We start from the raw sequence: 27,140 nt of genomic DNA, 5'->3' as shown, positions 1-27,140 counted from the left end.
TACGCCTTATGAAATCTTGCAGCTCGTATCAGTGGAAAGTAATTTCTTTGTTTTAGAGGTTTTTGCTATAATCGTTGGATTTCTTGGAATCGCAACCAATGGACTATTTTTGTTCGCTGTTACTGTGAAAGCAACACACGCGGTAAAAACACTTTACGTGTTATTGTCGTTGTCAGATTTCCTGTACATGTTATTTGTCCTTCCGTCATCAATTGTCCGTCTCACGAAATCGCTAAACGAAAAATGCGAGATAAGAAAAATGCAAATCGTGTTTGGATTTATGTTTACGACTATGTCACTAACAACTATTACCGCCATTACTGTCGACTTGCACCTTGCTATCTCAAAACCATTTTCACACAAAAAACGAACGAATAGTAAAATAATCGAGAAGGTTACAGTCATAACATGGGTATTATGCGTAATTTTGTCTGTTGTGATTGGTTATATTTTTCCCGAATTTATTAAAATATACGTTCTTACATGGTGTGTTCTATACTTCATGCTGATCTCTTTTATTTTATGTGTACAAAGAACGATCTACAAGTACATCAGACGGAATGAAAATAGACAAACTTGTTTCAAGCGTTCCTTTAAGGAGATAACTGTGATTATTTGTGCGTTTATTCTATGTTTTATACCTGGTATTATTGCGGAAGTGATTTCCAATATATTAAGTGATATGTTCGTGAAAAATTATATTTTACCTTGGACGCACGTCTTCACATTTTGTAACTGTGTATTAGATCCAATAATATGCATTATGGGTACTCCTCAATTGAGAAACAAAATATCAAACTTTTTTTAACATCTGCCATGAAAATAAAAACATTTGATAATATAAGCAAAAAAAGATTTAAACAGAAGCTGGCGATGTTTTATATAGATCGTTGCAAGCCAACCACGAAAAATAAGAATTCTTGAATACCCCAAATCCCAAAACGCAAATATATTCTATGCAGCAATTAAAATAATACATTGGTAATGCTATCCCAAAGATACTGTTACTTATGTGAAGTGCTACTTGTGTCACTGAAGCTGTGTGTGTTTGGCTTCCCCTTCATCTTGTAGAAAATTGATTGACACACATTCCTTAAACTTTTGTTTAACCCGATAAAAATCAGTCCATCGGAAAGAGAATTCAGATTTGTAAAAGTAATCATCCATGCAAAAGTCATATGAGACGCCTTGATATTAAATGCGAGGTGAATAAACTTTGTTATTACTGGAGGAGACCATGCCAAGACATATGTCAGAACAAAACCAAAACAGATATAAAACTGTCTGATTTCTTTCACTTGCTGTTTACGTGTTGAAGCACTGGATGATGCGTTTCTTGCCGATGAATCTATAAATTGTAAAATAAATCACAAATTGTAAAATAAATTTTTTTCAACATGATATCACAAAATAATTGCCTTGATGTTATATTTTGCTTTATGTATCCTTGGAGGAAAGAATATTCTTTCCTCCAAGATGTATCGCATCTGTTTTTTAAATTTTGTGCCAGAAAGTATAAACCCACTTGATAAAAAGATAAACTCTAAAATTTTAAAAATATTAGTGCAAAATAACAAAAACCTTCCACAACAGTTAATTCTCCATCTCTGTTTTTTTGCACAAACTACTTTTTATTAGGATAAATATTATTTTTGGATATTAATTCAAAATAAAAACATTCAAATATTTCGGGAAAGGTATCTATTTTAAACCACTGATGTTTTGATACAATTGATTTCCCTTCTGCAAGCAAATATAATGTTGTTTTTTTATCGAAATAAAATGTCTAAAACTTTTTCACCTGTTGCTTTGGGTTCTGTTGTTTTCAACGCAATCTCCATTTTTTTAATGCTATATAACTGTTTCCTAGCAGTATGAAATAGTAACGCATTGGAAAGTGTCAGAATAAAGATGACAACAGCTGTGACAATTACGAACATAATCATGGTATTGTCATTGTTTTGTGTTGACGCTTTTTCTTCTGTTGACGGTTTCGTTAAAAAAACATATACTGTTGCCATAACAGTTGCAAACCAAAGGAGAGCCAAAATATAATTCTCCTTCCTCCAATTGGAATATCTGAATGGAAACTGTATAGTAAGGAAACGATCCAAGGTCAATGCTATCAGACCAAGATTGATGTGCAAATATGAGACAGGTGTAAACAAATCTGTCACTGTTATGAAACCAATTAGAATTCCTCCAGCTATCATAATGTGACCGCAGCACAAGTGGATAATGTATTTGTGAGACCTAATCTTGCGAAGATTTGGTTTTGATGAGACAACAGTGATGATGGTTATATGCAATATTACGATCAATACCGCCAAACCGCCGTTCACGATCTTATGCGATAATGGTACCATTATAAGTAGTGGCAAAAATATATTACTTGGTTGTTTGTTCAATATTTATGAAAAAAGTTCTCTTGAGAATAAGAAAAAACATTTATTTTAATTCCACTAAAATGCCATTTCTTTCGTTTGTCACCTGTTAACAATCTGAAAAAAAGTTATAAAAAGCTATACGTTACAAACAAAAGCGATAATTAAATTGTTAGCCTACAATTCAGTTGTAAAAAATACGTGCGCCGCGGGCCATACCTTAAGCATATGAGATTCGACACAGTTGTTTAATATTCTAGTGCAAATTCATTATCCTCCAGTTCGTTCTGGGAGACGGGGAGGGGTGGTGGTGAACAGATTCAGCACTTCCTGTCGTTTTCTTTTAAATAACTCTTTTTTACTATACCGCATGGTTATGATTCTTACTGAGTTCCCATATTTATCTATTAGGCACCAGTCAGTTAATTTTTAGGTCACATACTTCACAGATAGGGCTAATACTTTGAAATTCCACTAAAAACTAATATGATTATGAAACCCTTATATTCGGGAAATTATAATCACTTTGGATAGGATTACCCTTACAACTTGAAACTTTCAACACCATTCTGTACATTATTTTGGACACGTGATTAATCCAACGTCTTACTATATTCAGATTTGCATCTTGAATAAAAAAGGGAGTCATATTTGCATGTGAAATTGAAAGGGGAGTCATATTTGCATCTTAATATGAAAAGGGAGTCATATTAGAATCGTAAAGCAAAAGGTATGTATTTTCAATTATTAGAGAAGACTGTTCTTAATCCTATTACGTTAGAGGTGCCTCTGCAGCTTTACATCCGATTAAGTTAAGATTTTTCTTTAGCGAGTTTTATGATGCTTAGTATGTAAACTATACATAGAGCGAAAAAATTATTATACTATAATTATTTTGATATTTCGGGGAAAAAACATCGGTGGAAGATTAAAGTTTCTCCCTTTAAAGAACTATAAAAAAAAACGTTTGGCTTTAATTTTCAGAAAAAAATATATATACAAAAGACCACGACAGGCATGACGACACACGGCACCGAAATACTTCATTGCTGAATTAAGTACAACGCAAAACAACGTCGTTCATAAAACATTCGCTCTGCGCCAATAATATGAAAACTTGTTACATGTAAAGTTTTCTCCAGCTAGAATTAGCATCTGTTCTTTATCTATCATTTGCAGAATATAGGATTCTTAATAAAAACTACTTAATAATTCGCCTTTAAAGTCTCGACGTCTATTAATAATTACATATTCAATATCATGAAACTTTTTCATTCTATTAGAAAGGGTTTAATTCCAACATTTCTTCAAAACTGTTTTCCTGTGCGTCTTTCGCGCTTGATAAGTTGCATTGATTTTAGTGTTGTTTTTTCGCACGAATGCGCAAAACTAAGTATCCACGGTAAAGAAAATGTAGTTTCTTTTTGTAGCTGCAAATCATGACTTTTAGCAGTAGTGTCATCAAATGTTCAAGTACCCATCTGGCATTAAACTTGTAGCTAACATGACTGTATTGATGTTGTTGTGATCAGTCCAAGACGAATACATTTGGTTCTTTTCATCACTCCAGAAGGTATTTAAATCCTTTATTAGGTACAAATAGTTGTGTAGCTCTTCAAGTGACTTTGCGACATTTTTATTTGACCCATTGCTACCCATTACTTCACTTTGTAACATTCTCTGTATTGCTTGCAAACCAATTGCTAAACCAAGCTCTCGAAATGCAAGTCGAAATCGTGCTGGCTTCTGTGGCTCGTATCTATGTCGAAATAAAAACAGACACTGAAAATCCAATAACAGAAATTGGTAGTTTCTGTTTTACAGAGTGAAAGAATAAGAAGAGGAGGGAAATAAGAGGAAAGGAAATGCTGTGCCAAAACACGAAAAAAAATATTCTAGATTAACAACTTTCACAAGCGGTTTTTTTCCCACACGTTTTACGATTATTATTCGCGGTTATTGCTCAACTTTGAAAGAAAGTATCAAAAAATAGCAAAATATTATATTATTTTTCACAGGATTCCTTTTTACTCTCTCAGTAAAAGCGCACGGCATTTATTAGGTTTTGGGAAATGTGTCGCGAAAGCGAGAAATTCTAGAAAGGAGTAAGTTTAATAAAAATGTCATGAGTGAGCAAAATGTTTGCTACTTGTTGAACTATTGAGACAAATAAATATGCTGACTATCACAATAGTTTTAAAACTTACCAGAATAAAATTTCTGGTATTCTTATTGTATATATAGGACGAATTTTAGTTTGTAAATAGAGAGAATTTTATACTTGTCCTGCACACTTTAATATTTTAGAACTTTTACAAACTTGAAGAAAGAACTTATAATCTACGAAATCGCAGCAGAAACAAAATACTCAAATTAGCAATTAATACCTACGAATTTTTCACGAACAAATGCTAAAAGTACGAAACGCTCGTGTTATTTTTTCTTTAAATTTTGGCATTCAAGATCTTCGTAATCTCTTCGATTACAGTAAATCATGAGAGTATTTACCCGCGAATTTGTTATCCTTCTGATGGCTTTATCAAGTACTCATTTTTAAATAATACAGATATCATACAGGGTTCATTTACCGCATTCATTTTGTAAAAGCTTCTTCATTGAAAATACATTTCTCACGCGCTAATAAGACACGGTCGTTCAAAACCGCGATTTTAAGGAAATAAAGTGTGCGCATGCGCCAAAAAATTTTTTAAAAAAAGCGCCTACGGCATAAGATCATGACGTCATCGATATTGACCTCACTCTCTATTATCTTGTTTTAGTTGCCCAATAAAAGAAAATTTAACATTTTTTTCTTTTAAAACTAAAGAAGGATGACCATAGACTACTATTTCGCCTTTGGTTGCGACCCGGGGCAGCCTAAACAGACGGCAAGGTCCACAAAAGCCCGGATGGCTAGTTCACAATTTACCAGTACAGGAGCACTCTTGTACAACATTCTGACGCAAGGTTTTGCCTAAAAATTACTTTTCCTGTTTGTATGTTACCCTTATCTAGCGTTCTATCGTATTAGGTAGTAGCTGCCACTTTTTTTACTACTAAAATTTTGAGCTTTTCTACACCATACATTTCACTTTCGTTTTCACAAAAAAAATGGTTGACAACTATTAGAAATGTAAATTATTATACTTCTAAAATTAAATTTTAAAAGGAAAAAAAATAATTCATGTGATCTGTAACCTTAGCTAGCTCAAGGTTGGTCTTGATTAGTTTTCTAGAAGCCTGCTAAAACTAAACGTAAATGTGAGAAAGCTAGCTTCACTCAGACTCAGTGGACCCCAATGGAAATAATCCACTAACAATAGATTTTTGTGATTTTCTGGGCTAGAAACACTTTAAATGTTTATCATTATTGTTGTTGTTGTTAGACTAGCAACTGATTGAAAATGAAAAAAATTGTACAGTTATATATGTGTTAAACGAAAGCACACACATTTTTAGACATTTCAGCCTAGACCATTCCTTAATCGTGAGATTTTTCACCACGAAAGTCAATCTGAATTATATAAAAATAGTTTACAAATTAGGCTATTACAAGTATTTTTTATTTCAATTCATAATATATTCTTATTTCAAACGCATCCAACAAAAAGTGGTAATCGAGCAAATCGGCAAGCTCCTCTGTTTCATCATTGTTCCATCTTTTTTTTTTAACCGCTTCTGTCAACAAATCTTCACATGCAAATCACGTTTGAATGACGCTTGAAATTGTGAATTGTTGGGTCAAAATTACTTCAATGAAATCGTGCCAACATGTTTTGTATCATAGAACAATTTGGGACTGGTGCCCTAAAATGTTAACAAACAGAAAGTACAATATAAGCTACCAAAACGAAAAGTTTCTTTTTCAAGTCCCCATTATAAAATGTATTTTTTTGTAAGAAAAAGTTTCATAATTCCCAACTTCTTACTAAATGTCCTCCTTTTCGATTTCTTAATGTTGGCTTGGAAGGTCTTCTACCTAACAGGAGTCTTTCCCTTTAAAGTCTATGGAATACACGTTCGATACGGAGCCAATTATTAACGCACTGTTTACACCAGCGTTTTTTCCTAGTTGTTTATATTTTTTTCAAATGACTGATTGGTTCGTGTTAATTTGGTCTGTTCCTAGGTCATTCTGACAGATTCCAGCTGGTTCTGGGTGATTCTGGATAGTTCCAGTGTTTACCACAACCGCATGCTAGGTTATTTTTGGTTTGGAAAACAATGATTGAGCAGACGGCAGGGCCTACAAAAAGCTCTTATCTTTTAAAAAAAACCTGAGGCTCTCATAATAAAGCATGTAAAATGATAGCAAAGTGTGCATAAAAATGTACAGACATGTGAGTTAATGTTTAACATATTCCTGTGAAATCCCTGACTTTTTTCTGATGAAACTATTTTTTTTTGGCGAGATTAACATAAATTTTTCATGATTTATCAGACATCACAAACTCGGCATAAGCCTCAATTATATAAGTCAAAAACTTTTTCCAGGGTACGAGCAGATATGCTGTCCAAATAAATGCACAGGAGCATCTCTGGTTTAGTGTTACTTGTTGTTTTGTTAATTATATACATATTATAGAAAAATATTATCGATTTCTTTTTGTATGAGGTTTTTCATTAACAAACAAACCTTCACTGCGAAAAATTATTTTTAGCAGAACTATTAATAAACCCCTAACTAACCCCTAACCCCTTTTGGGGGACTGTGAAACAGTCCGGGTAAACACCTAATTAGACGACATGACCTAATTAGGTGAGTCATTTAGTTAGGCGGCATGATGTAGTTTAATTACGCTACCCGTAGTCTAACTAGGCGAACGAAAACTTTCTGTTGTAAATACGTCGAAATCATTGCGTTTCGCACTACAATTTTTATGTGAATACAGACAATTTTGACCAATTATCGTCTTATTTGCATCGCACATTGGCAACTTATGGCCCAAACCTTGTGTGGCAATATTTGTTGTTTTAAATAATGGATTTCAGCCATCGACGCCACAGGAAAAAAAATATGGAGGACGAAAACGTGGTATTGTTTGACTAAGATTTTAACAATGTTAAAACAGGATGTGAATAAAAAAGAAACGTTACAAAACAAATTGTTACCACATCCATCTTAAAAAAAATACTTTTTTTTGCGTTTTTTGTGAAAGAATATCTTCATTAAATTATTGCGGATTTTACTATCGTCACCTAAATAGGCGACATGTAATATTTCATTTTAACATAATTCTTACTTGCGCGAGCATATCGAGGCACGAGTGACAATTTTGGAATCATGGTTGCTTAGACTATTCATTCTGAACAAAGTGTTTTTGCGATTTTTCTTAGGAATGTGTGAGAAGCCATTAAATATTGTAATGTCTTAACTAGGTTACATATGGTCTAACTAGGGTACAATGAGTCGTCTAAATAGGTGTTATGCCCTAATTAGCCTACCGTCGCCTAATTAAGTGTTTACCCTGACTGTGAAAGGTTAGGGGGGGTAGCCACAAGCAACATTTTTCACATCTAACACTGGTTTATTGCTTATATTTATCTTATTGAGTGCACAATTCTCATTTAAAATAATGATATTTACCGATTTATGAAGTCTTGTGAAAGGTCATTTCCAAGGACCAATTTCTTTCAGAAAAAAAGTGGCAGCCACAAACCACTGGTTTTATTTGATAAAATAGGCTATCAGCTTTCAGGAAAAACATGTCTTAAGGCATGACTTTGCGTTGGAAGGCAAATATCTTCATTTTCCACCAACATATAAAATTTTATGATCAAAACATTGCTATTCTTTCTGTCTCCTCCCAACAAAAGTGAAAGTGATCGGGTAGTGGAATCCAGAGTTTTTGTATAGTCCAAGGCCTGCTCTACTAAAATAAAATCTTTTTAAGAGATGATCTCTACCGCAGAGGGTCGAAAAACATTTGTTTTTAAGGGAAATTTAAAGCACGTGCGATGGTGGCCATTATGAATCGCTTGCGGCAGAAAATCTGATAACAAATAATGGCGCATGCGCACACTTTTTTTCCTGCCGTAAATGACCGTGAAGAAAACATAATCCCTGCATACATTAAAGAAGTATAATTATGACAAAAATTGATTCCGAAGAACTGTCGTGCTCTTTCGAATAAGACAATTTATTTTCTTTTTAAAAAAAATGTTAAATCTTTGTTTTGAACACTCGAATACAATATAACTTTAGTGGAAATATATAACTACCTGCTACTTACATACGCTTCCAATCCCTTACAAGCACATTGTAGCAATGTCTCAAGAAGTTTTGTATCTAACGCAACGTCGTCTCTACCAAGTAACGTATGAACACGATAAGCATCACACAGCAATCCACCCAATCCCAGAGGATCTGTAGTCGTCCAATCCCGACCTTCGCAGATTCCCAACATTTCAGCTATTTGCCTACTTAATACTGTTTTGGCATCATCTGATAAAGTGGACTGAATTTGCTGGTATGTTATTAGACTAAAAAAATAATATTTGCTATATAATAATATATAGAGGTTTCACTTCAATTCTCTTAATAAGTTTTATCCTCACACTCGCACTTTAATACTTTTCGAAGCTTATTTTAAGGAACAAAAAACAAACGAACCCATCCAAAGGATCGTGGTGGCCCATACTTTGTATTAAAGGTCTGCTTAGATTCACACTCATTTTCCAATACAATCTTTTTCTTTTTCCAACTGAATGCACAAATTTGTCGTGGACAACTTGAGCAAGCTTGACAGCCCAGTCTTTATACTTTACATCACCAGTGGTGTTACCAACAACGCACAGTGCATGCATCCACTTGGTTAAATAGTGAAAGTATTGTCCATCTCGGTCCCACTCCAAGTCTTCATCATAAGCGTCATGTTCAGATCTCTCTAAAAGTTTTTTTCCTATGCGTAGACCATTTTGAGTAGGGTTCAACTTTCCATCGTCTTCAGTAAGGCCACTTATCCAACCCTGGCTTAGAAAAATACAATATATACACAATGTAGATAAATTTGCTTGTTCGAATGTGTGTGTAACTTTAAGGAAAGGAAATAATGCCTTTAAATTTCATAAAATTGTGCACTTTTTTGTAATTTGTTTTGTATTACTAAATTTATGTGTTAAAAATATACTTTACATCATATTTTGCTACCATGTTTGTTGCTGTGTACCTCCTTATCATATTTTTTCCTTAGAAAATTTCCCTATTAAAAAAAAACCCTTAAAAACAGAATGTTAGTTCCACATTTTCTTCACATAAAAATGCAAAAAAAAGTTTCTCATTTTACATAAAAAACCATAAAAATATGTTTCGCTAAAAATTTTTTTTTATGAGAGTCCCAAAAAAATTCTTAGAGAAGAATTTAGCGGAAAGTTTTGCACAGAGCAAAACTTGTGAAATTTGGATAATTTGTTGTCATGTTATAAATTTCATGAAAATAACATTTTTTCTCATTCTATTTCAACGATACGTCAGATAGTTATTTTGGAATGAGATTTGTCGTAAAAATTAAATTGACAAATTTTGGATACTAGCATTTAGGCTTTCTGTCATTCTGCATATACATCTCATATTCCTTCTTTAAGGTGGTAGTCCACTCACTGAAGTAAAAAATACACAGACCTTAAAAAATCATAATTATTTTTGAAATTTGGCGTACATTCATTTTTTGGTATATATAAAAAATACCAGTTGTTCCAGTTTTATAAAATTGACAGATTTTCAAATTTTTGAGAAAAGTAGTTAAATTTAGAAGAACAATTAAACAATTCGAAAGAACAGAAAGTATATATATTACACTTACAAAGCCATTATTTTTCAACTCGTAAACTTTTTGAAGTGATAATTAAAATTTTCTATGTTGTTGCAACCAGTTTTTTAGTAAAACTTTGGCACAGTTTACATATAGTGTGACATATCCTAAGTATAGTTATATTCGCTTCATAAATGACTCCTTAGTTTCACACAGCATATAGTTACCTTACGTGATTCTTGCAAACTATATCTTCCCAGCACAAAGTGGACACTATCTACTAGTTCCAATGCTTTATGGAGAAATATTTTATTGCTATACTTTGTGTACAGTGCTATATAGTTGCACACAGCAAATGCGTCTGTCCAAAGGTAACGACTTTCAGACAAGGATGATGGGTTGGTACTATTCCAAAATTGATTCATCAAAGCTTCCATAGTTGTTCATAACTCTGATTTTAAAAACATATTAAATATTGGAGGAAGAAATAAGGACAGACTTGATGCAAAGGAGTTTGAGTTTAGAACTGACACAGTCTAGATGAGATTGAAAGAAGATTTTCTTTCTCAAGCTACAAATAGTTATTTATTTTTTTCTTACCTACAGCAACTGCAAAACAGTATTTATATTGGCGAAATTGTTACAAAAAATCTTTAGATTTGGGGATAATCTACTAATCATATCCTTGTATTTCTACACCTAATGTACAAAACAAAAACAACACTATATGTATATAGTAGGATTGAAAGAACCTGAGATTTGTGCAGCACATCTCTTACCATAGAATTGACATGTGCATGCATATGTAGAGACAAAAAATATAAACAACAGATCACAATAATCAAAGATCCTAAGTACTGCTTTCAAACAAAGTAGTTGACAAAAAACTATTCCAGTGCATTTGAAGTCATGTAATACGCATGTGCATATACGTACAACTTTGTAAATATTTGCAACTCACCCATAGACACTAATTTCGATTTGATGTATACAATCTTATTTTGCATTGAAAACAACAAAACACATGGACAGAAAAATCCAGTAAAACAAAACTGAAATTACAAAACTTCTTTTAAAAAAGAGAAGAGGATAGGTAAGGAATTAAATTTTGGAGCCTTTTGTATTTTGTATTTCTAAAAAAAGGCATATAAGGCATATATTTAATTTAGCCATTGCATTCTGTTATAGCAGAGATGCATACACCACAAAGTTGCTTATGACGCGTCACGTCTTTATATTTTTATGGTGAATCAATTCAGCTACAGCAAATATGATGTGTGAAGGTCTAAATATTTTTCAGAACTGTGAAACAGTTTGAGAAGTCTACTAAACTTTCCAGACTCTTAAAAATCTTGCTTTTTTCCTTTTGACCTCCTCCTTATCAGACAATATTCCACTTTTACAGGGGCCAAATTTTTTTTTGAAATGTTGCATGTCATTCAGGTCAATAAGAAGAATGCACCTTTAATTTTTTTGACATAAATAATGATATTTTTCAATAACAATTGCTTCGATGTTAGTGCGGCTTTAAGACATATTAATGATTGCAGGTAATCTGGAATTTCATTTATAATAAATTGTAAACAGCCTGGGACAGTATCCCATTTTTCAAGCATTTTGGTGTGACAAAATACTTTTTACCACCAAAGGTATCATTATTTTTTGCATTGCTTTTTAATAAAAATGATGATCGATTGCATATAACACACATACAGTGGTCCTTTGAAGATTTTTGACGCAAATGATTCTACATTCTTTATAAAATCAATATAAGCAATATCAGATTGTAGATTGACACACTTCTGTTTTTCAAGATTGTCAGTATTAGGAAAAGGAAGCTTTAGAACACGTTGATGGGTTTTAATACGTTTGGGAAAGTTTTTGGTTTTCTTAGTTATGAGCTTAAAGTATTACTTGATGCAAAGATTCAGTGATATTGCTAAACATGTTTACATATTGAATATAATAACGCATGAGCATTTTGTGAATATATATGCCTTATAATACATTACTAATGATAACAGGTTTTTAAAAATGACAAGAAAGTGCATCCCCTTGTTCTAAAACATGCACGTTTTTTATAAGAAAAATGTTTTTTGAATTAAGCCCCAATTTTCTTAGCAAATGTTTTCTTCATTTTTTGTTTCTATTTTCACTTTCTCAAACTGAATTAGTTGTATTCTTTTATTTGAAGTTATAGTTATGTATTTTTTAAAAAATATCTTTTATTTTATAATGAAGAGAAAAAGACTTCTTTTGTTATTTTTTGGGAAAAAACTTTGTTAGGATCAAATTTGATTGTGTTGTGTTTTTGAAATTATGGTGATTTAATAACTGTAAATGTAAAAATCAAGGCCTACAAAAATTGAATCTTACCACACTGAGGCTGGAGATTTTCTTAAAGTTTTCTTAAAATTTTGGGGTTTTTTAAGGCTCATTTTATTTTAGAGATATTTCTAACAAAGAAAAAACAGGTATATATTCATTATCATTAAAGATAGATAGATAAATGTGTATATTTTACATGGCTAGCCTCACAAATATTAAGGGATATACACTGTCTATTATTTCCAGGAGGGGCAGTTGCTTAGATGGGGAGTCCTAGAGTATCTATGCTCATTTTGAGCTATGCAAACCCAATTAGGGTCTGCACTCTACTAAAAAAATTAATGCAACATGCAATTAATGCAACATGCCCACACATTTTGCCATCTACCCAGTTTTCCTCACATGGCTTCAGTTAATCCGGGGCTATGGTAACATTCACTCGCCCATATTGAATCGCCACCAGTGGAATCAAACCCCGGTTCTTCTCGCACAAAGTTCGAGAGTTTAACCACTACTACAGACAGTGCCATAAAATCATTTGAGTTCTAAGATATATTTTCACAATGCTACAACATAGAAGTTTCTGTTGGGTATAAACTGAGTTTATGTATATATACACATCCATAGGTATAGTACATTATCAAGTTATATAGTGTATTTATAATAAACTCTGTAAAATACTATAAAAGAAAATAAAATAGGTTAAGTAATGAATCTATTGTGAGGTTGTGAGGAGTACCACAGGATAGCAATACTAAACCTATCATCACCTTGGTGAAAACTGGCTAAGATAGCAGGGCAGGTGAGACATGAGTATTTTTGCCTCCTTAGTTTATGTGGAAAGTTTCAGTTTTACTCTTCTAGTTTATCAGGGAAAAAGAGAGACAACAAGACAGGTATGTATATTTAACCTTTGCCACTTTCTCAAAAAGGCTAAAAAGGATACAAGCCTGTCTTCCCTGCTATCGCTATTGACCTATATTTTGAATGAATTTAGTTTACTCTTTCTTCCTCCATGGTATGGTTTACTAGACTACAAAAAGGACAAAAGGCTATCCTCATGTGCACACATTCCGCACTTTCTTGAAGTTCATGATGAGTTTCTTACGCTTATATTTTTGCCTTGGTGTGTGCGTCCAGGAAAAACAAAACAAGCTTAGTAGTAATTCCAACAACAAAGATGGTACCAGGTAAAAACGAAAGTGCGATGAAATACACAAATTCGCCCTAAAAATGATCAATGAATGCTAATTCAAACGTGTCACATAATTTTACATCAATTCAATGGTTGACAACAATACGAGCGTAATAAAAGGTAAAAAAAAAAATATTTTTTTACATTCCTTTTTTTTGCGATACACTTGTACCTGCTGATGGGATATGCTCCTTTCTTCACTACATTCATAATCATTCCTTTTTGCAGTTACAGATTTTTGTTTATTCAGTTAGAGGTCCGTTTTAGAGTTACAGATTTTTATATTTTATTCAGTTAGAGGAAAAACACGTTAATTTTTCGGTAGAGGGCTTTCCTTACATACAAAAGGGGTCGGTTGGATCTTTAAAGTAAGATATATAATGTCTAGTTTTGTAGTTCAACAACTTAAATGCCTTGTAAAACGCTAAGCATTGTAATAAATCACAACGAATTTAAAATATTTTTAACATTGATTATAGATTGTTTGTGCAATGGATTTGATCAACATTGATTCATTTTTGTCTGCAATAGAAGAAGGGGATTTTGAGCTGGTAAAAAATGTAATCTTGAAGGGTTTTGATGTTAACATTGGTTTACCAGAAGATGACTTTAAGCCATTACACATGGCTGTTAAGTCTAATCAATTGGAAATATGTAAACTTCTTATAGAGCATGGTGCTGATATAAATTTAAAGGATCAGTATGATGGGTGGACAGCCATGCACTGGGCAACCCAACCTGACGTGGATGGTGCTATTTTGTTGTACTTACTGCAACATGGTGGAGATCCAAACAGTGAAACTTTCGCTAAAAGAACACCCTTGCATGAAGTTATGTTTAAATATAATCCCACTAAATTATTTCACTTATTTAATGCTGGTGTGGAAAAATCCTTGAATATTCAAGATACAATGTTTAAAGAAACACCCTTGTTTTGTGCTGTGAGATTTTTACACTCAGATGCATGTCACCTGAGCAATGACATAGCCTTGCCTTGCGCCATAGTGGTAAAAGAACTGATCAAAAGAGGGTCTGATGTCAATTTAACCAATGCTAAATCTGAAAATATTTTGCACAAAGCCATGGCAATTTCTTGTTACGAAATTACCGATATGTTGATAAATCAAAAATGTTCTGTTAATGCACTAGATAAAGATGGAGACACACCACTTCATAAGTTGGTTGCTTATAATTGTCAGGATGTAAAAGCAAATATGGGACATGTTAAATTTAACTCAGATGTTACGAATGTAAGCTCGGATTTGTTACAGCGGCATTTAGTTAATGCAGTTATGGATCAAAACAAAAATTCAGTTCCCGATGGAGAAGAATGCAAAGACAATGGGCAAGAATATAGAAAGTCAGTGTTTGAAAAAACTTTGTCATTATTTCTATCTTTTGATGTAAACATCAATTTGGGGAGTCGAAATGGAAATACACCTTTTCACGTTGCATCCATGGTTTTGAAGCCAATTATTCACCCGAAAGAGTTGTTATTGAGTTATGGTGCTGACATTAATGCTAAAAACAACCAGGGAAAAACACCATTACATCTCACTTGTGAATATACACAATACAGTACTGATGTATTTGGTGTGTCAAATGAAAAAGAAGTTGAACAGACACTCAACCTGTTTATTTCAAATGGCTCGAATATTAACAGTGAAGATGTTTGCAAATTGACACCTTTAGATTACGCTCTTATGGCAGAAAATAAACAGATCTGTAATTTACTTCTAAAAGCTGGTGCTACCGTAACAAGATCACACATATGTGGTGTGTCACCCTTACATAATGCTGCGCAAGCAATATGCCCTGATTTAATAGATCTGGTGTTAAGTTATGGTGGCAATATTGAATCTAAAGATATGTATGGTGCTTCTCCATTGTTTTATGCTGTTTATCAAGAGAATAAAGCTTCAGCTAAACATTTACTTGAACTCGGAGCAGATGTTAATGCAGTCGATCGATTTAATTACACTGCGAGGGACATAGCTGAATATTTTGAGGACGATAGCATGTTACTGTTGCTTAATAGCTTCTATAATAATGAACTACATGAAGATAAATTAAAAATTGAAAATGCCGTTACGAACAAGGTATCAATCGACCAGAGGGACGAAGAAAGTATGTCTGATTATTCAGAGGATAATGTGACAACGGTGAAGCTTGGCCTGGAAGAAGTAGATGGCTGGCTCGCGAACAAAAAATGGAAAGACGGTATGGAACAAAAAATTAAAGACTTTTTGTCAAAGCCTCCCATTTTGGAGAGTCAAGAGTATGTCTTGATAAAAGAGAAAATTGTTTTGTTTATGAAGCGCGTGTCGTTAGCTGTGGCTGAACTTGATGAGAGGTTAAAGTTTATTCCCGTGATATCTGGAAGTGTCAGTGAAGGAACAAAGGTGAATGCGCCAGATGAATATGACATTTTAGTAAGTTTCACAGGTTTTTCTGGTAAAGTTGATATCATTGAGGGTGGCAACACTCCAGCTGGTTACTGCAATGTAATGCTAAGGGATACATATTTAGAAGATCCTATAGCAGCATTTTTTTCTAAAAGTAGATACCTATCTTCTGAAAAGCTCTCGCCAGTACTTTACAGTGGCATATGCAAAGTTCTTTCCAACACAGACTTATGGAAGGATCTAGGTTTTGTTTGGGATTTCGGCCCCTATGATGCTGCTTCAAAAATTTCAACAGTGCACCTAAAGTGGTTTGGTCCAATCTTTAAAGGATTGCTCGTTTCAGTTGATCTTGTACCTGCTATTAACATGCCTGGATGGTGGCCGTGTGATATGAATGAAGATCTGTCTTTTATTACATCGGAAATGAAAGATAAATCTGGCTGTATGATTGTCCTTAAACCTAAGGATAGCGTTTATTCAACTCAAGTAAACCAAACATTGCGCGTATCCTTTTCAAAATTGGAAAGTTTGATTTTTCAAGTTCAACCCGATTTTATCCGAAAGGGTTACATGTTGGCAAAATACATTCGCGAGCATTGCCCGTCTCTCTATATGTTTGAAGATCGAATAATAAATTGTAGCATTGACAAAAGCTTCTCCACGTACAACTTGAAAACAGTGTTGTTTAACCTTCTAAAGGAAGGAAAAATTCTTTCAACAGCAGGATTACCGCCAAAAAATCGTGTTCGATATGTAGCATATAAAATTTGGATGGGGGTGCTCGAAGCAGCAGAAAAAGGTATCATGAAATCATTTTTTGTACATGAACATAAAATTTATGATGTTATTGAAGATGACCACGAATGGAAAATGGGTTTGGCTTTTAGTAAAATAATTACAAACATATTGAAACCGAATTAGATTTTGGGTTACTTCTCTTGAGATTAAAAACTTGAAGTTTTTTTGTATATATTATTTTAAATCAGCGATTTTTTTATTTTTTATGAGATAATTTTTTAAAAAATTTTTGAGCAATATTTTTAAGATTTAACTACAATATTTTTATTCAGTTTGGTATAAGCGCTTTGTAACATAGCCAACATTATTGTTTCTTTTTTCTTCTTATCTTCACTGATCTGATAAGCTGCAAATTGGGTTGTGGCTAGGCCACAGCTATAAGCGAATGTAGCTCATAGCTGGACGATATTAATGTTTTTTTATAAAAGGACCATTACACCTGAAAAAGAGCACTAGTTGTAACAGTTTACCTGAATATTTAACATACTATATTAAGAACGTATCCTGGTGTTGTTCCCGAATAATTTAACATTGACTATTTCGCAAGCAAGAAAGGATTGGCGACTGTTTGCAATGACAACAAGTTGAAGCCTGTGTTTTTATTTCAGACCAAGCTATGGAAAATTTAATTCCAGAAAAGGACATTACGCCTGAAGTGCTTTAAATCTGTAATGAACTCTACTAAATTTACTGTGTTTTTATTAAAATCAGCTCGATGTTAAAACTTTTATAAAAGCTTATTCCACAAAAATAGAAAATGTCGCGTGACTTGTTTTTTACTGGGTCGGGTTGCTATAGGCTGTAACCCGTGTTTTCATTTGAATCGTTGTTATGCGACTTAACATATACTTGCTTTAAGAGCTTCAACCTGGTGTATTGCACAGTTTATCTGTCTAAACTTAACTGGTCAACTTGACGCTCAACGCTGGTTCACCCGGCTAGTTCTCATATTAATAATGCCCGTATATTTTTCAAAATGGTTGTCAAATCACAGTCATGGTCCATATATATATATATATACGATAAGCGAATATTTGATGACCAGAATACTTTGTCGTTAACTGCTCCCGGCGAAATTGTAGTTGCCACAGAGACACAGTTACAGGGAGCCGACGGCGACTTTTGACAATAAACACGCATCGTATGAACCAGCCTACTCAGGAAGCTGGAATACGAGTATATACTAATCACGCACAAAGATCATACACGCTACGCTGGTAAAATATAACCAACCACGTCCCCACGATCTTGTGGCCCCTGAGACGTCAAACTTCATCAACAAGGCAAAATGCCCTGGGAACGAGGTTAAAATATAACCATATTAGTGGAGATTTTATATTGTTCGTGTTATTTAAATAATGGTTTGTTCGCAGATAATGCACAGTGGCGCCAACCTAGTCCCAGGACTCTTCAACTCCTACCAAAAAGTTGAATGCTAATGGAAATAAGATTGAGTACAAATAATATTCTTTATTAAAATCGATTTGGTTTTTTAACTGGTCATTCTACTGATAACGCAATTGTTAAACTCGTTCATGAAATATCTAAAGCATTTGACGAAAATACGTATATGCGTTCGACACTGTAGATCATAACATTCTACAAGAGATGCTAAAATATTATGGTATCAATAACACAATCATTGGGCTGTTTGAAAATTATTTATCTAACAGAAACAATACATTTCCTATGACGGAGGAAAAACAAATTTTCTTGAAAAAAACTAAATGTATACTAACTAAGCATATATCAGAGCCTTTATATTTTTTATGTTCAATATCGAGAACAATCTGATACTAAGATAATTTAAAAAAATGTTTCAGGAGATACAACATAAGTATCTTTGTCGATTCTCACGTAACAGCTTCTTTTAACTCAAAAGTAACTGATGTACAATTGGGCTAACTTCTCTGTTACTTTAGAGGACCTAGACTATGGGACAAATTTCCTTGACAACGACGTGACAACTCTTTCAACACTCGATCAATTCAAACGGAAACTATTTCAACTACTGACAATGAACTACAACTGTTTAGATCACAAAACAGTTAACTCGCACGACATCCGTATCTTTTTGCTAACCTTTTATAAAAAGTTTAGAAGTATGATGTTATGAAAAAACATTAAATTCTTTAACGGCGGCTTTGTAATATTACGGAGGGGCCCCGTCAAGATTTTGTAATCGTAGAACAGCCCTGGGGGCAAGGTTGCAATTAATTAAAAATATGTCATTGGTGAAGGCTATTGCCCGATTTCCTTTCCTTTGCGCATTTGCGTTGCCCTCGTTCCCAGGGCATTTTGTCTTGTCGTTGCCACACTGTGATAACGGCCCTGAAGCCACAAGACCCCGGGGACGAAGTTGCGTTTGCTTGTATTGAGCAGTAGCCGAAGAAAATACATCTGTAGCCAAAATCTTGAAGCGTTTAAAATTTATACAAAACGTAACAAAAAATATTTACTTTGAAATTTAGAATTTTAACTAGAAATTCAACTATCCTAAAAATGCAAAGAACAAAAACAAAAAATTTGAAAGCAAAACACAGCATTAAGACCTAACTCAATATTCAATATGGCGTCTCTGTTGCTATCTTACAAACGTTCCTGTGACCACGACTTATTCGCTATTTATTTTTTATGTAGCGAATATATCACGAATATATCGCGATTATATCGCGAATATGTTCATTTCAAAATAATGTAAAATTTTGTCGTTAAAAATGCCACGTATTGGCCACCGTGTTTTTTAATAGTGATCATTCGGACTACATATTCCGCCACCTTATGGTTCATTTACTGTCGGATCTCTGATTATTCTGCAGAGATTGCTGGTTTGCTGCTGGTGCTTTTGTTGTTCTGTGAAGAATGGTGGTTAGCTATTTTAGTCCTGACACAGCTAAGTATATTTTCGACTATTATATATCGTTGAGCATTGAAAGGCAGATGGGAATAAATACAACAGCATATATGTTTAACAACAAAGTACATGAAATAGATTCCTACGCCATGCTAGCATAACCGTACAAACAGATCAGACAGAATGAGAAAGTAATCATGAGAGCAACTTCATTTATACTATGGTGTTATTGGAACAGACATAAAAGATCCTTCGGAACGAGGTTATTTAATAGCGTTTTTACATGATTCCTGGTTATCTAAAACATATTTGTTAAGTTCTGTGTCACTATCTATTCATGGACATTTCCAAGTTTATGTTAAAAGCTAGAGTGCTTGCAATTTCCTTTATAGGATGACACTTTCGCGATTTCGCAATTTTCGACTCAAATCGCGAAAGTGAGGAAAATCTCAAACGCAAAAGTTTATTTCTTCAAGATATATTGAAATAGGCTATTCGCAAAAGCTAATTCTCGCGAAGTTTCATTTTTTCTGAAATCTCTTTTAAGAGATAATTCTTTTTCCTTTATATCACTTGGGGCTTTTAAGGTTTCCGTAGTTATAACTGGAACCCAACTCTTTGAATCGATTCGAATATTACGTGTTTTTTATATTTGCTGACATTTTAGAGTAACTTTACACGCTATTTCAGGACGTCCTTGAACGCATAACAATCAATACCTAGGCCTATCCCGAATGTTAGTTCTCGCAAAAAAAATGTTAAAATGATCTTCGCGAAAGTTTTTTGACAAGAAGAATTTGAAAAGCTGCCAATAATTAATCATCTCTGCGAGTGACGTTGTTTTTCACTTTTCGTCTAGTTTTAAACGAATGATGAATCGACAAAGGCGGTTACTAAAAATTTATATTTTAGAGCAGGCGCCGTTTGGACTGGCGTCTGACTGGGTGTTTAGTTGCTAAGCTCAACTGATGAAATTTAACTAACGATCCAATTTAGATTCACAATACACTTTCAGAGTCCAAAAGCCTCGAAATCAAGTCAATTAACTTGCGAAAGTTAAGAAAAGTGACTAACAACGTCACTGACAATAGAATTAATTATTGACTAATTTGTATGTTTCCATTGATACCGTCTGAGAGATGTTCTGGGAAAGCACACTTATTTTTAAAACCAATTAGATTATAAAAACTTACAAAGAAAATTTTATTCTGGCCACACATATCATTTTGACATTATGTTAACAACTTTGTTGTCGTTTGTGAGTGATTCAGTTTATTGGAATTGTCTAATTATAACCGCTGGTGATTTATGAAGTGACCTCTCGGTCAGATATTGTGATTCCGACAAAATGCATCGCCAACTAAGGATGGAAGATTTTGAAAGGGTAATTACTTGCAGCAAGTATTATTGATTATTTTAATTGTTTTAATATCTTTATTTATTTTGTTGTTATTGTTGTTGTTGTTGTTGATGTTGTTGTTATCGTTATTGCTCTCGTTGTTTGTTGTTGTTGTTGTTGTTGTTGTTTTAATAAAAAGGTTATTTAAGGGTCTATAATTAGAATTGCTTCATTCACTTAAAATGTAGGTTCTATGCGGTGGAATTCTGTTTTGCATTCATATTTCTTGCTGTTCCAATAAAAATATTACGAATTATTTAAATATCTCTTTAATAATAGCCGTATTTTGTCTGTCTGTCCGCGAAAACTGCGTCCTGTTACAGAAACACGAAATGCGATATATAAAGGACGGGTGACCCCGTGGATATTTCCACGGGTTAACGGCTAGTCTATATTATAATACTCGTATACGTCTGTCTGTCTGTCACGCAAAATGGTGGCTTAGCTGCTCAAGTATAAAAAGGACACAGTTTTATCTATATTATAGTACTTGTTTACGTCTGTCTGTCTGTCACGCACAATGGTAGCTTAGCTTCGCAAGTAGCGAGAGATGCATGTGATGCGGTATAAAAAGGACGGGCGAACCCGAGGATTTTCCACGGGCTAACGACTAGTTAAAACAAATTCTTAAACAAAATTGAACTAAAACAAAATTAAAATTTATCGTAAAAAGTCGGCTCTGAGGAGTTTTGTGTAAATTTAATTATCTCTATAGTGCCAATATAATTCCCAGTAACTTCTTGTTCCTCTTGCAATGCAAGGTTAATGGAGTCTGGGAACGAGTTTGTAATACGTCACTTAAACTGTGAAATAAAAGTGAAAAAATAATAATTTATTGATGTTATGTGGCTTCCGAAAAATAAAAACCAATTTCCAGTCAACCATCTGTGCCGTTTAATTTAACTGTCTTTTTAAACGGCGTGAAAAGTTCTACAAAGATATAGATTATAATAATAGATAAAAAAAATTCGTTGAAGGAAGTTTGTTTTTATTTAACATGACAAAATCAAGTGTCGTAACTATTATTCCGTTTTTTTACCTGATTCTGTGTTTAGTCAACGGTAAGTTTTGTTAGATTATCAATTTTTTATGTTACATTATGCCACCTTGTAAATGTTCGCTAGGTATCCGAAACGCATAAAGTTCTAAAATCTCAAGGATTCGTCTGCGCGTTACGTAGTGTCGCTAGGCTTACGCGTAACACAGGTGTGGCTATGTTTCCGCGTGACGCAGGGTGTCGCCAGGTCTCTATGTATCACATAAAATTATCAGTATTACAACGAAAGAAAAAATGGAAAGAATGCAGCTAATAAGGAGAAAGAGAAGTTGTTGATCATTAAGAAAAAATAAGAAGTATATTTTCGGTATTCTTTTCTAATATGCAATCTATTTTTTGCTTTGTACTAATAAAACTCTTCCAACTTTACAATGTACAAATGTTACGAAAACAAGTGACTGGTTTCAAAGTGGGATAAGAACCTTTGTTTACCGAAAAGGGGAAAGGAAGCATGACTATTTTGACATAACAAAATTAAAAATTTTATTCCTCTCCTCTTTTTCAATCAATACCACAGTCACATGCTTTCGTATTCTTCAAAACTTCAGAAGATTTTTACACTTAAAAGTAGAAAGTAGAACTTTGTTTCGTAATCATTCTTAATAAATATGTGTGCAGTAGCCCCTGGATTATCTCGAGGCTTCGCTGTTGTCATGTTCCAGGCCTCAAAGTTCATCTTTAGCACAAAGCTTATGCAAACCACAAAAAATGGCTAGTGAATACAGCCTCGCCCCCAGTACTATTTGCTTCTCAACGGCGCTGCGATTTCTGATAGTTTTAGCGATTAAAAGGTGCTGTGTTCGAGCTTGTACTGAGCATTGATCTGTACATTTCTGTTAAAAATTATTCCAATCCTAATTTCTTTTTGACAAAAAATTTGATATTTCCTTTATGCACTTATTGTTATTTGGGAACTAGATGTCTGGTTAATATTTGACGATTTGGTAATATAGAACATTTGGCCTTAATTAAATTTACAGTTTAAGAAATTCGCAATTGAAACATTAAATGGTGATACACGGTCCATTTTGTCGTATCCAAAATCCATTTTACCAAAATTGTTTTGAGAAAGAATTTATTTTTGAGGACAGTCAATTATTGTAAAATTTAACGTGGTCTTAATTTCACGAATTTTCACAAAAGTCACCACAAAAGTCTCCTGTTCCACATCGATAACCCTTCCCGTTCCACATCAATAACACTTCACGTTCCAAGAATAAATTAATTATGTCACAGAAATGACATTTTTGACCTTAGTTCCTTCAAGGTGACCACTAAAGAGTAATAAAACTGATCCCTTTTTGTCAACAATTTTCGGTCAAACGATCTCACTGTAAACCACCACAGTGCTCATCACGTTTTATACAACGTGCCATTTTGTCTTTTTTTGTTTTACTTATATATTCCGAACATAAAATACAAAATTGTCCGCAAAATCTGACCTAAGGGTCGTTGAAATCAGAGATTTACGCGATCACGCTCTCGACATTTTAAAGAACATTACAGCTACAGGGGAAGGTGTGTGGTAGACTTTGCCTGATCACACTTCCCTCTTTCCCAGTTGCTTCGTTGTGTTAAAAAATAAAAGAGAGTAAAATTCTAGGATGTTGTTAATTTGTTTTGATTTTGATGATGATAACGATCAGAAACTTTTTTCACGTAAAAACTTCGTTAACATCTGCGCAAGTGTTGTGTACAAAGATTGGTAAAAAAGAACAGCAAAAATCGGAAACGAACGAATTATCTATAATTGAGAATTATTACAAGGACTTGAAACAAACCGAATATTTATAAATTTTTTTACACCAGTTGTTATTTTCACACATTCCCACAAATTTTTTAATTTTTTTTTTTTAGCTTTATAATTTTTTATGTAATTTTTTTTGATCTTTCGTTCCTCTGCATGACTAAAATGAGCAATTTCCTCTCGCAGCTTGAATATTTTTCGAGTTGTTTTAAATCACTTCTGTTAAATACCCAGTTTATTCTGTAAACAAAATCTTATTACAACACCATTATTTAGAAGAACTTAGAACAAATGCATTTAATCGAAATTTTAATTTAATCGAAAGCTGAATCAATTTTTATGACTACGAAAAAGTTATGAAAACTCTCCTGGTAAGAAAGACAACAAATTTATCACGTAAAGAAATAGGGTAATATAACAATACCTTAATACAGTGAAAATGTAAGGTTCCAATCACACTTGCCACTTTTTCTAGCTACAAGAGGTTAGCCAATACAAGAAAAGCATTAATTCAAATTATACCTCTCACTAGGTTTCTCTCCTCAAAAAATACACACATGAGAGGACCTTCTACTTTTTCGCTTGATCAAGGTGTTTACAATCGTTGGTCATTGTAAAAGATAAAGATACATAGGATCTAATGTTATTGCCATGCCATATGCCATATTAGTTACCAGAAAATTAAGTTTACTTTCTTACATAGGTCAAAATAAATTTAACGATTGGAGCGACTATATTAAAAGCTGTGGCCAGAAAACACGAGAGCGAATTTGCAATAAACCACCATGTAATGGACAAAAAAAAGAAACAGAACACGCATACTCACAATACCAAAATGGTAAGCTCTGTGATTGTTGGTGTTTTTGTTGCTGTTGGTTCTTATTGTTCTTCTTTGTCATTGTTGTTTTGTTTTTTGCTTCGTTTTATTTTGTTTTGTTTTGTTTTGTTTTGTTTTGTTTTGTTTTTGTTTTGTTTTGTTTTGTTTTGTTTTGTTTTGTTTTGTTTTGTTTTGTTTTGTTATGTTGCGTTGTGTTGTGTTGTGTTGTGTTGTGTTTTGTTTTGTTTTGTTTTGTTTTGTTTTGTTTTGTTTTATTATGTTTTGTTTTGTTACTTTTTGTTTTGTTTTGTTTTGTTTTGCAAAATTCCTTTGACATGTAAAAAACCTTCAGACAACAAAGCTAAGCTGTTCTCTGTTTCAATGATCATATAAAAACTCTCCAGCTAGCTAATAATTTCACCTAGCTTGACGAAGAGATAAATGCTCTAAGATTGATAGCGACAATTTAAATCCCTTACCCTTTTAAAGGGTGAGAAATTGAATATTCTATTTCTGCACCAATATCACCTTGATGGTAAATGATCACAAAGTCTCCTTGTGATATTGCACCCCTTATAAGGAAATTATAGAAGCATCAAGATTTTCTTTGGTCAATATTTTTTAATGTGACGAAGTTTTGGGTCCAAAGCTAAAAAAAATTATACATTGTTTTCGTTGTTGTTGTCGTCGCTGTTCTTATTGTTGTTATTGTGTTGTTGTTGTTGTTGTTGTTGTTGTTGTTGTTGTTATTGTTGTTAATGTGTTTTTGTTGTTTTTGTTTTGTTTTCGTTGCTGTTATTCTTTGTATTATTATTGTTTTATTTTCGGCTGGTTTTCTCGGCTTATGTCTTTTTCATGGTGCTAAATTTTTGTGTTTTTTTAGCCATGCAAACTTATTTCAGAAGTTTCAGTCGAGTTGTGTATAAAGACGAAATAAATAATTCAGTGGAGAACATATCTCGATTGGTGTGCCTTATGAACTGCCAACGTGACCAGACTTGCCAACAAAAGGTGTTTCATGTAGAGGAAGGAAGTCATTTTGGAATTTGTTTTGATTTTAAAACTCTTACAAAGAAAGAAATGAGGAAAAAGGATAGAAAAGTACTATCAGCGACACCAGCAGAAGTATATAACCGAATCTAAAACCAGGATAGTTTTACTTAAATACACAATCTTAAGGAAGTTAATTACCATAACGTATTAAATTAACAATTTCTAACTCATATGTAAGTCGAAGACCAACAATGTATTGGTTTTAAATAATATATTTTGAGACCTGCAGTCTCATCTGCAATTCACACTACACTAAAGAAATATAAAGTTAAGCCCGGAGCAAATCGATCAAAATTCTCGGTCAACATTCTCGTCAACATTTTGAGCAATATGTTGGTACGATTTGCTATACCCTCGTCAACATTCTTGTCAACATTTCTAGCAACTACATTCTACTGAAACGTGGCCATTCATTCTCTTTTTTCAAAATGGCGGAGAAGAAAGCTGCAGCATGTTTATTGCTGGCATTGGTAAGAGATGACGATGAAAAAAGAAAGCGAGGCACTACCAGAAAATGGCTTCAAAGAAGGGAAGAGGAAGGAGTCTATGAAAACCTCGTCTAGTAAGCTAAGGGCTGAGAATACAAGAACGTATAGAGAAATGATGAGGATGGATTACAACTCATTCAAACATATTTTACAGTTGATCGAGCCTTATATCACACCGCAGTGACTTCCGCCATTTTTGAAATGAATATATCTCTATGTTTTGATTTTTTTTTCATGCAAGTCGTGTATACACTCGAACATTCGTGTTAGAACATTCAAATTTGCAATTAAATGATTCGAATACTGAAAAATGTTGCCAGAAATGTTGATAGCTATAGCAAATCGCAGCAACATACAAAACTCATCAACAATGTTGATCAACATTTTTAAAAAAGTTTATAAATGTTGATCAACATATTTAGAGTACTCATAGGAAATCGAGTCAAAATGTTCATCAACAAATGTTGACGGGTGATGTTGCTCAAAAAGTTGCCTTGATTTGCCCCGGTCTTTAATTTTTAAAACAACACAACCAAAGTATTGTTTTTAAACTGTTATTATATTTCTCTTAGTAAAAATCTTTTGACAAGACTTTCATGTAAATTGATCTGGATGTTTGCAAACTTTCAGCTAAATTATTATGCTTTCATTGATGTACGAAAAAATATTTTCAGCTTGCTTTATTCCCGTGTTATCATATTCTTGCGCTTTTTGTGCTTTCTTTCGTGATCGTACCTTCAACGTAAATATTTCAAACTTCTTAATTTTTTCCCAATTTTCAATTTAATATGTTGAATTAAAAATTCAAACAATCTTTCTTACCTTCAACAAACCAGCAAATTGTGGTTGCGTTACCATATCATC

At 33.4% G+C, this 27,140-nt stretch overlaps 5 protein-coding genes across 8 annotated transcripts; 3 read left to right on the top strand and 2 right to left on the bottom strand.

The window, feature by feature from the left end:
* The first annotated feature begins 259 nt into the window (after positions 1 to 259).
* Positions 260 to 808, top strand: LOC130637015 (lysophosphatidic acid receptor 3-like). The gene has a single exon (XM_057446870.1). It carries the CDS (start codon positions 260 to 262, stop codon positions 806 to 808), a length of 549 nt encoding a protein of 182 aa, XP_057302853.1.
* Positions 809 to 1,004: 196 nt separating this feature from the next.
* LOC130636670 (uncharacterized) lies at positions 1,005 to 3,216 on the bottom strand. Its single transcript, XM_057446465.1, has 2 exons — positions 1,802 to 3,216; positions 1,005 to 1,348 (listed from the first exon to the last, which is right to left on the bottom strand). Exons 1-2 carry the CDS (start codon positions 2,364 to 2,366, stop codon positions 1,005 to 1,007), a joined length of 909 nt encoding a protein of 302 aa, XP_057302448.1. The 5' UTR covers positions 2,367 to 3,216.
* A 247-nt stretch (positions 3,217 to 3,463) lies between these two features.
* LOC130636668 (uncharacterized) lies at positions 3,464 to 13,508 on the bottom strand. Of its 4 annotated transcripts, none has more exons than XM_057446463.1 (5): positions 10,736 to 13,502; positions 10,363 to 10,586; positions 8,998 to 9,353; positions 8,607 to 8,867; positions 3,464 to 4,143 (listed from the first exon to the last, which is right to left on the bottom strand). In XM_057446463.1, exons 2-5 carry the CDS (start codon positions 10,570 to 10,572, stop codon positions 3,846 to 3,848), a joined length of 1,125 nt encoding a protein of 374 aa, XP_057302446.1. In that variant the 5' UTR covers positions 10,573 to 10,586; positions 10,736 to 13,502; the 3' UTR covers positions 3,464 to 3,845. The 4 variants fall into 4 exon arrangements, 3 of the variants coding, with proteins under 3 accessions (XP_057302446.1, XP_057302445.1, XP_057302447.1); XR_008982281.1 differs by lacking the exon at positions 3,464 to 4,143 and adding exons at positions 5,447 to 6,191; positions 7,972 to 8,254 and having other exon boundaries at positions 10,363 to 13,508; XM_057446462.1 differs by having other exon boundaries at positions 10,363 to 13,502.
* Positions 13,509 to 13,630: 122 nt separating this feature from the next.
* Positions 13,631 to 17,165, top strand: LOC130636663 (uncharacterized). The gene is made up of 2 exons (XM_057446456.1): positions 13,631 to 13,778; positions 14,138 to 17,165. The coding sequence occupies exon 2, from the start codon at positions 14,150 to 14,152 to the stop codon at positions 16,982 to 16,984; it is 2,835 nt and encodes a 944-aa protein (XP_057302439.1). The 5' UTR covers positions 13,631 to 13,778; positions 14,138 to 14,149; the 3' UTR covers positions 16,985 to 17,165.
* A 4,816-nt stretch (positions 17,166 to 21,981) lies between these two features.
* Positions 21,982 to 26,029, top strand: LOC130636673 (uncharacterized). Its single transcript, XM_057446470.1, has 3 exons — positions 21,982 to 22,175; positions 24,622 to 24,756; positions 25,619 to 26,029. The coding sequence occupies exons 1-3, from the start codon at positions 22,112 to 22,114 to the stop codon at positions 25,876 to 25,878; spliced, it is 459 nt and encodes a 152-aa protein (XP_057302453.1). The 5' UTR covers positions 21,982 to 22,111; the 3' UTR covers positions 25,879 to 26,029.
* Positions 26,030 to 27,140: the final 1,111 nt, after the last annotated feature.

Source organism: Hydractinia symbiolongicarpus, chromosome 3, assembly GCF_029227915.1.
Source record: "Hydractinia symbiolongicarpus strain clone_291-10 chromosome 3, HSymV2.1, whole genome shotgun sequence".
In the NCBI taxonomy this organism is placed as follows: domain Eukaryota; kingdom Metazoa; phylum Cnidaria; class Hydrozoa; order Anthoathecata; family Hydractiniidae; genus Hydractinia; species Hydractinia symbiolongicarpus.
This window is presented reverse-complemented; position numbering and strand designations above follow the sequence as displayed.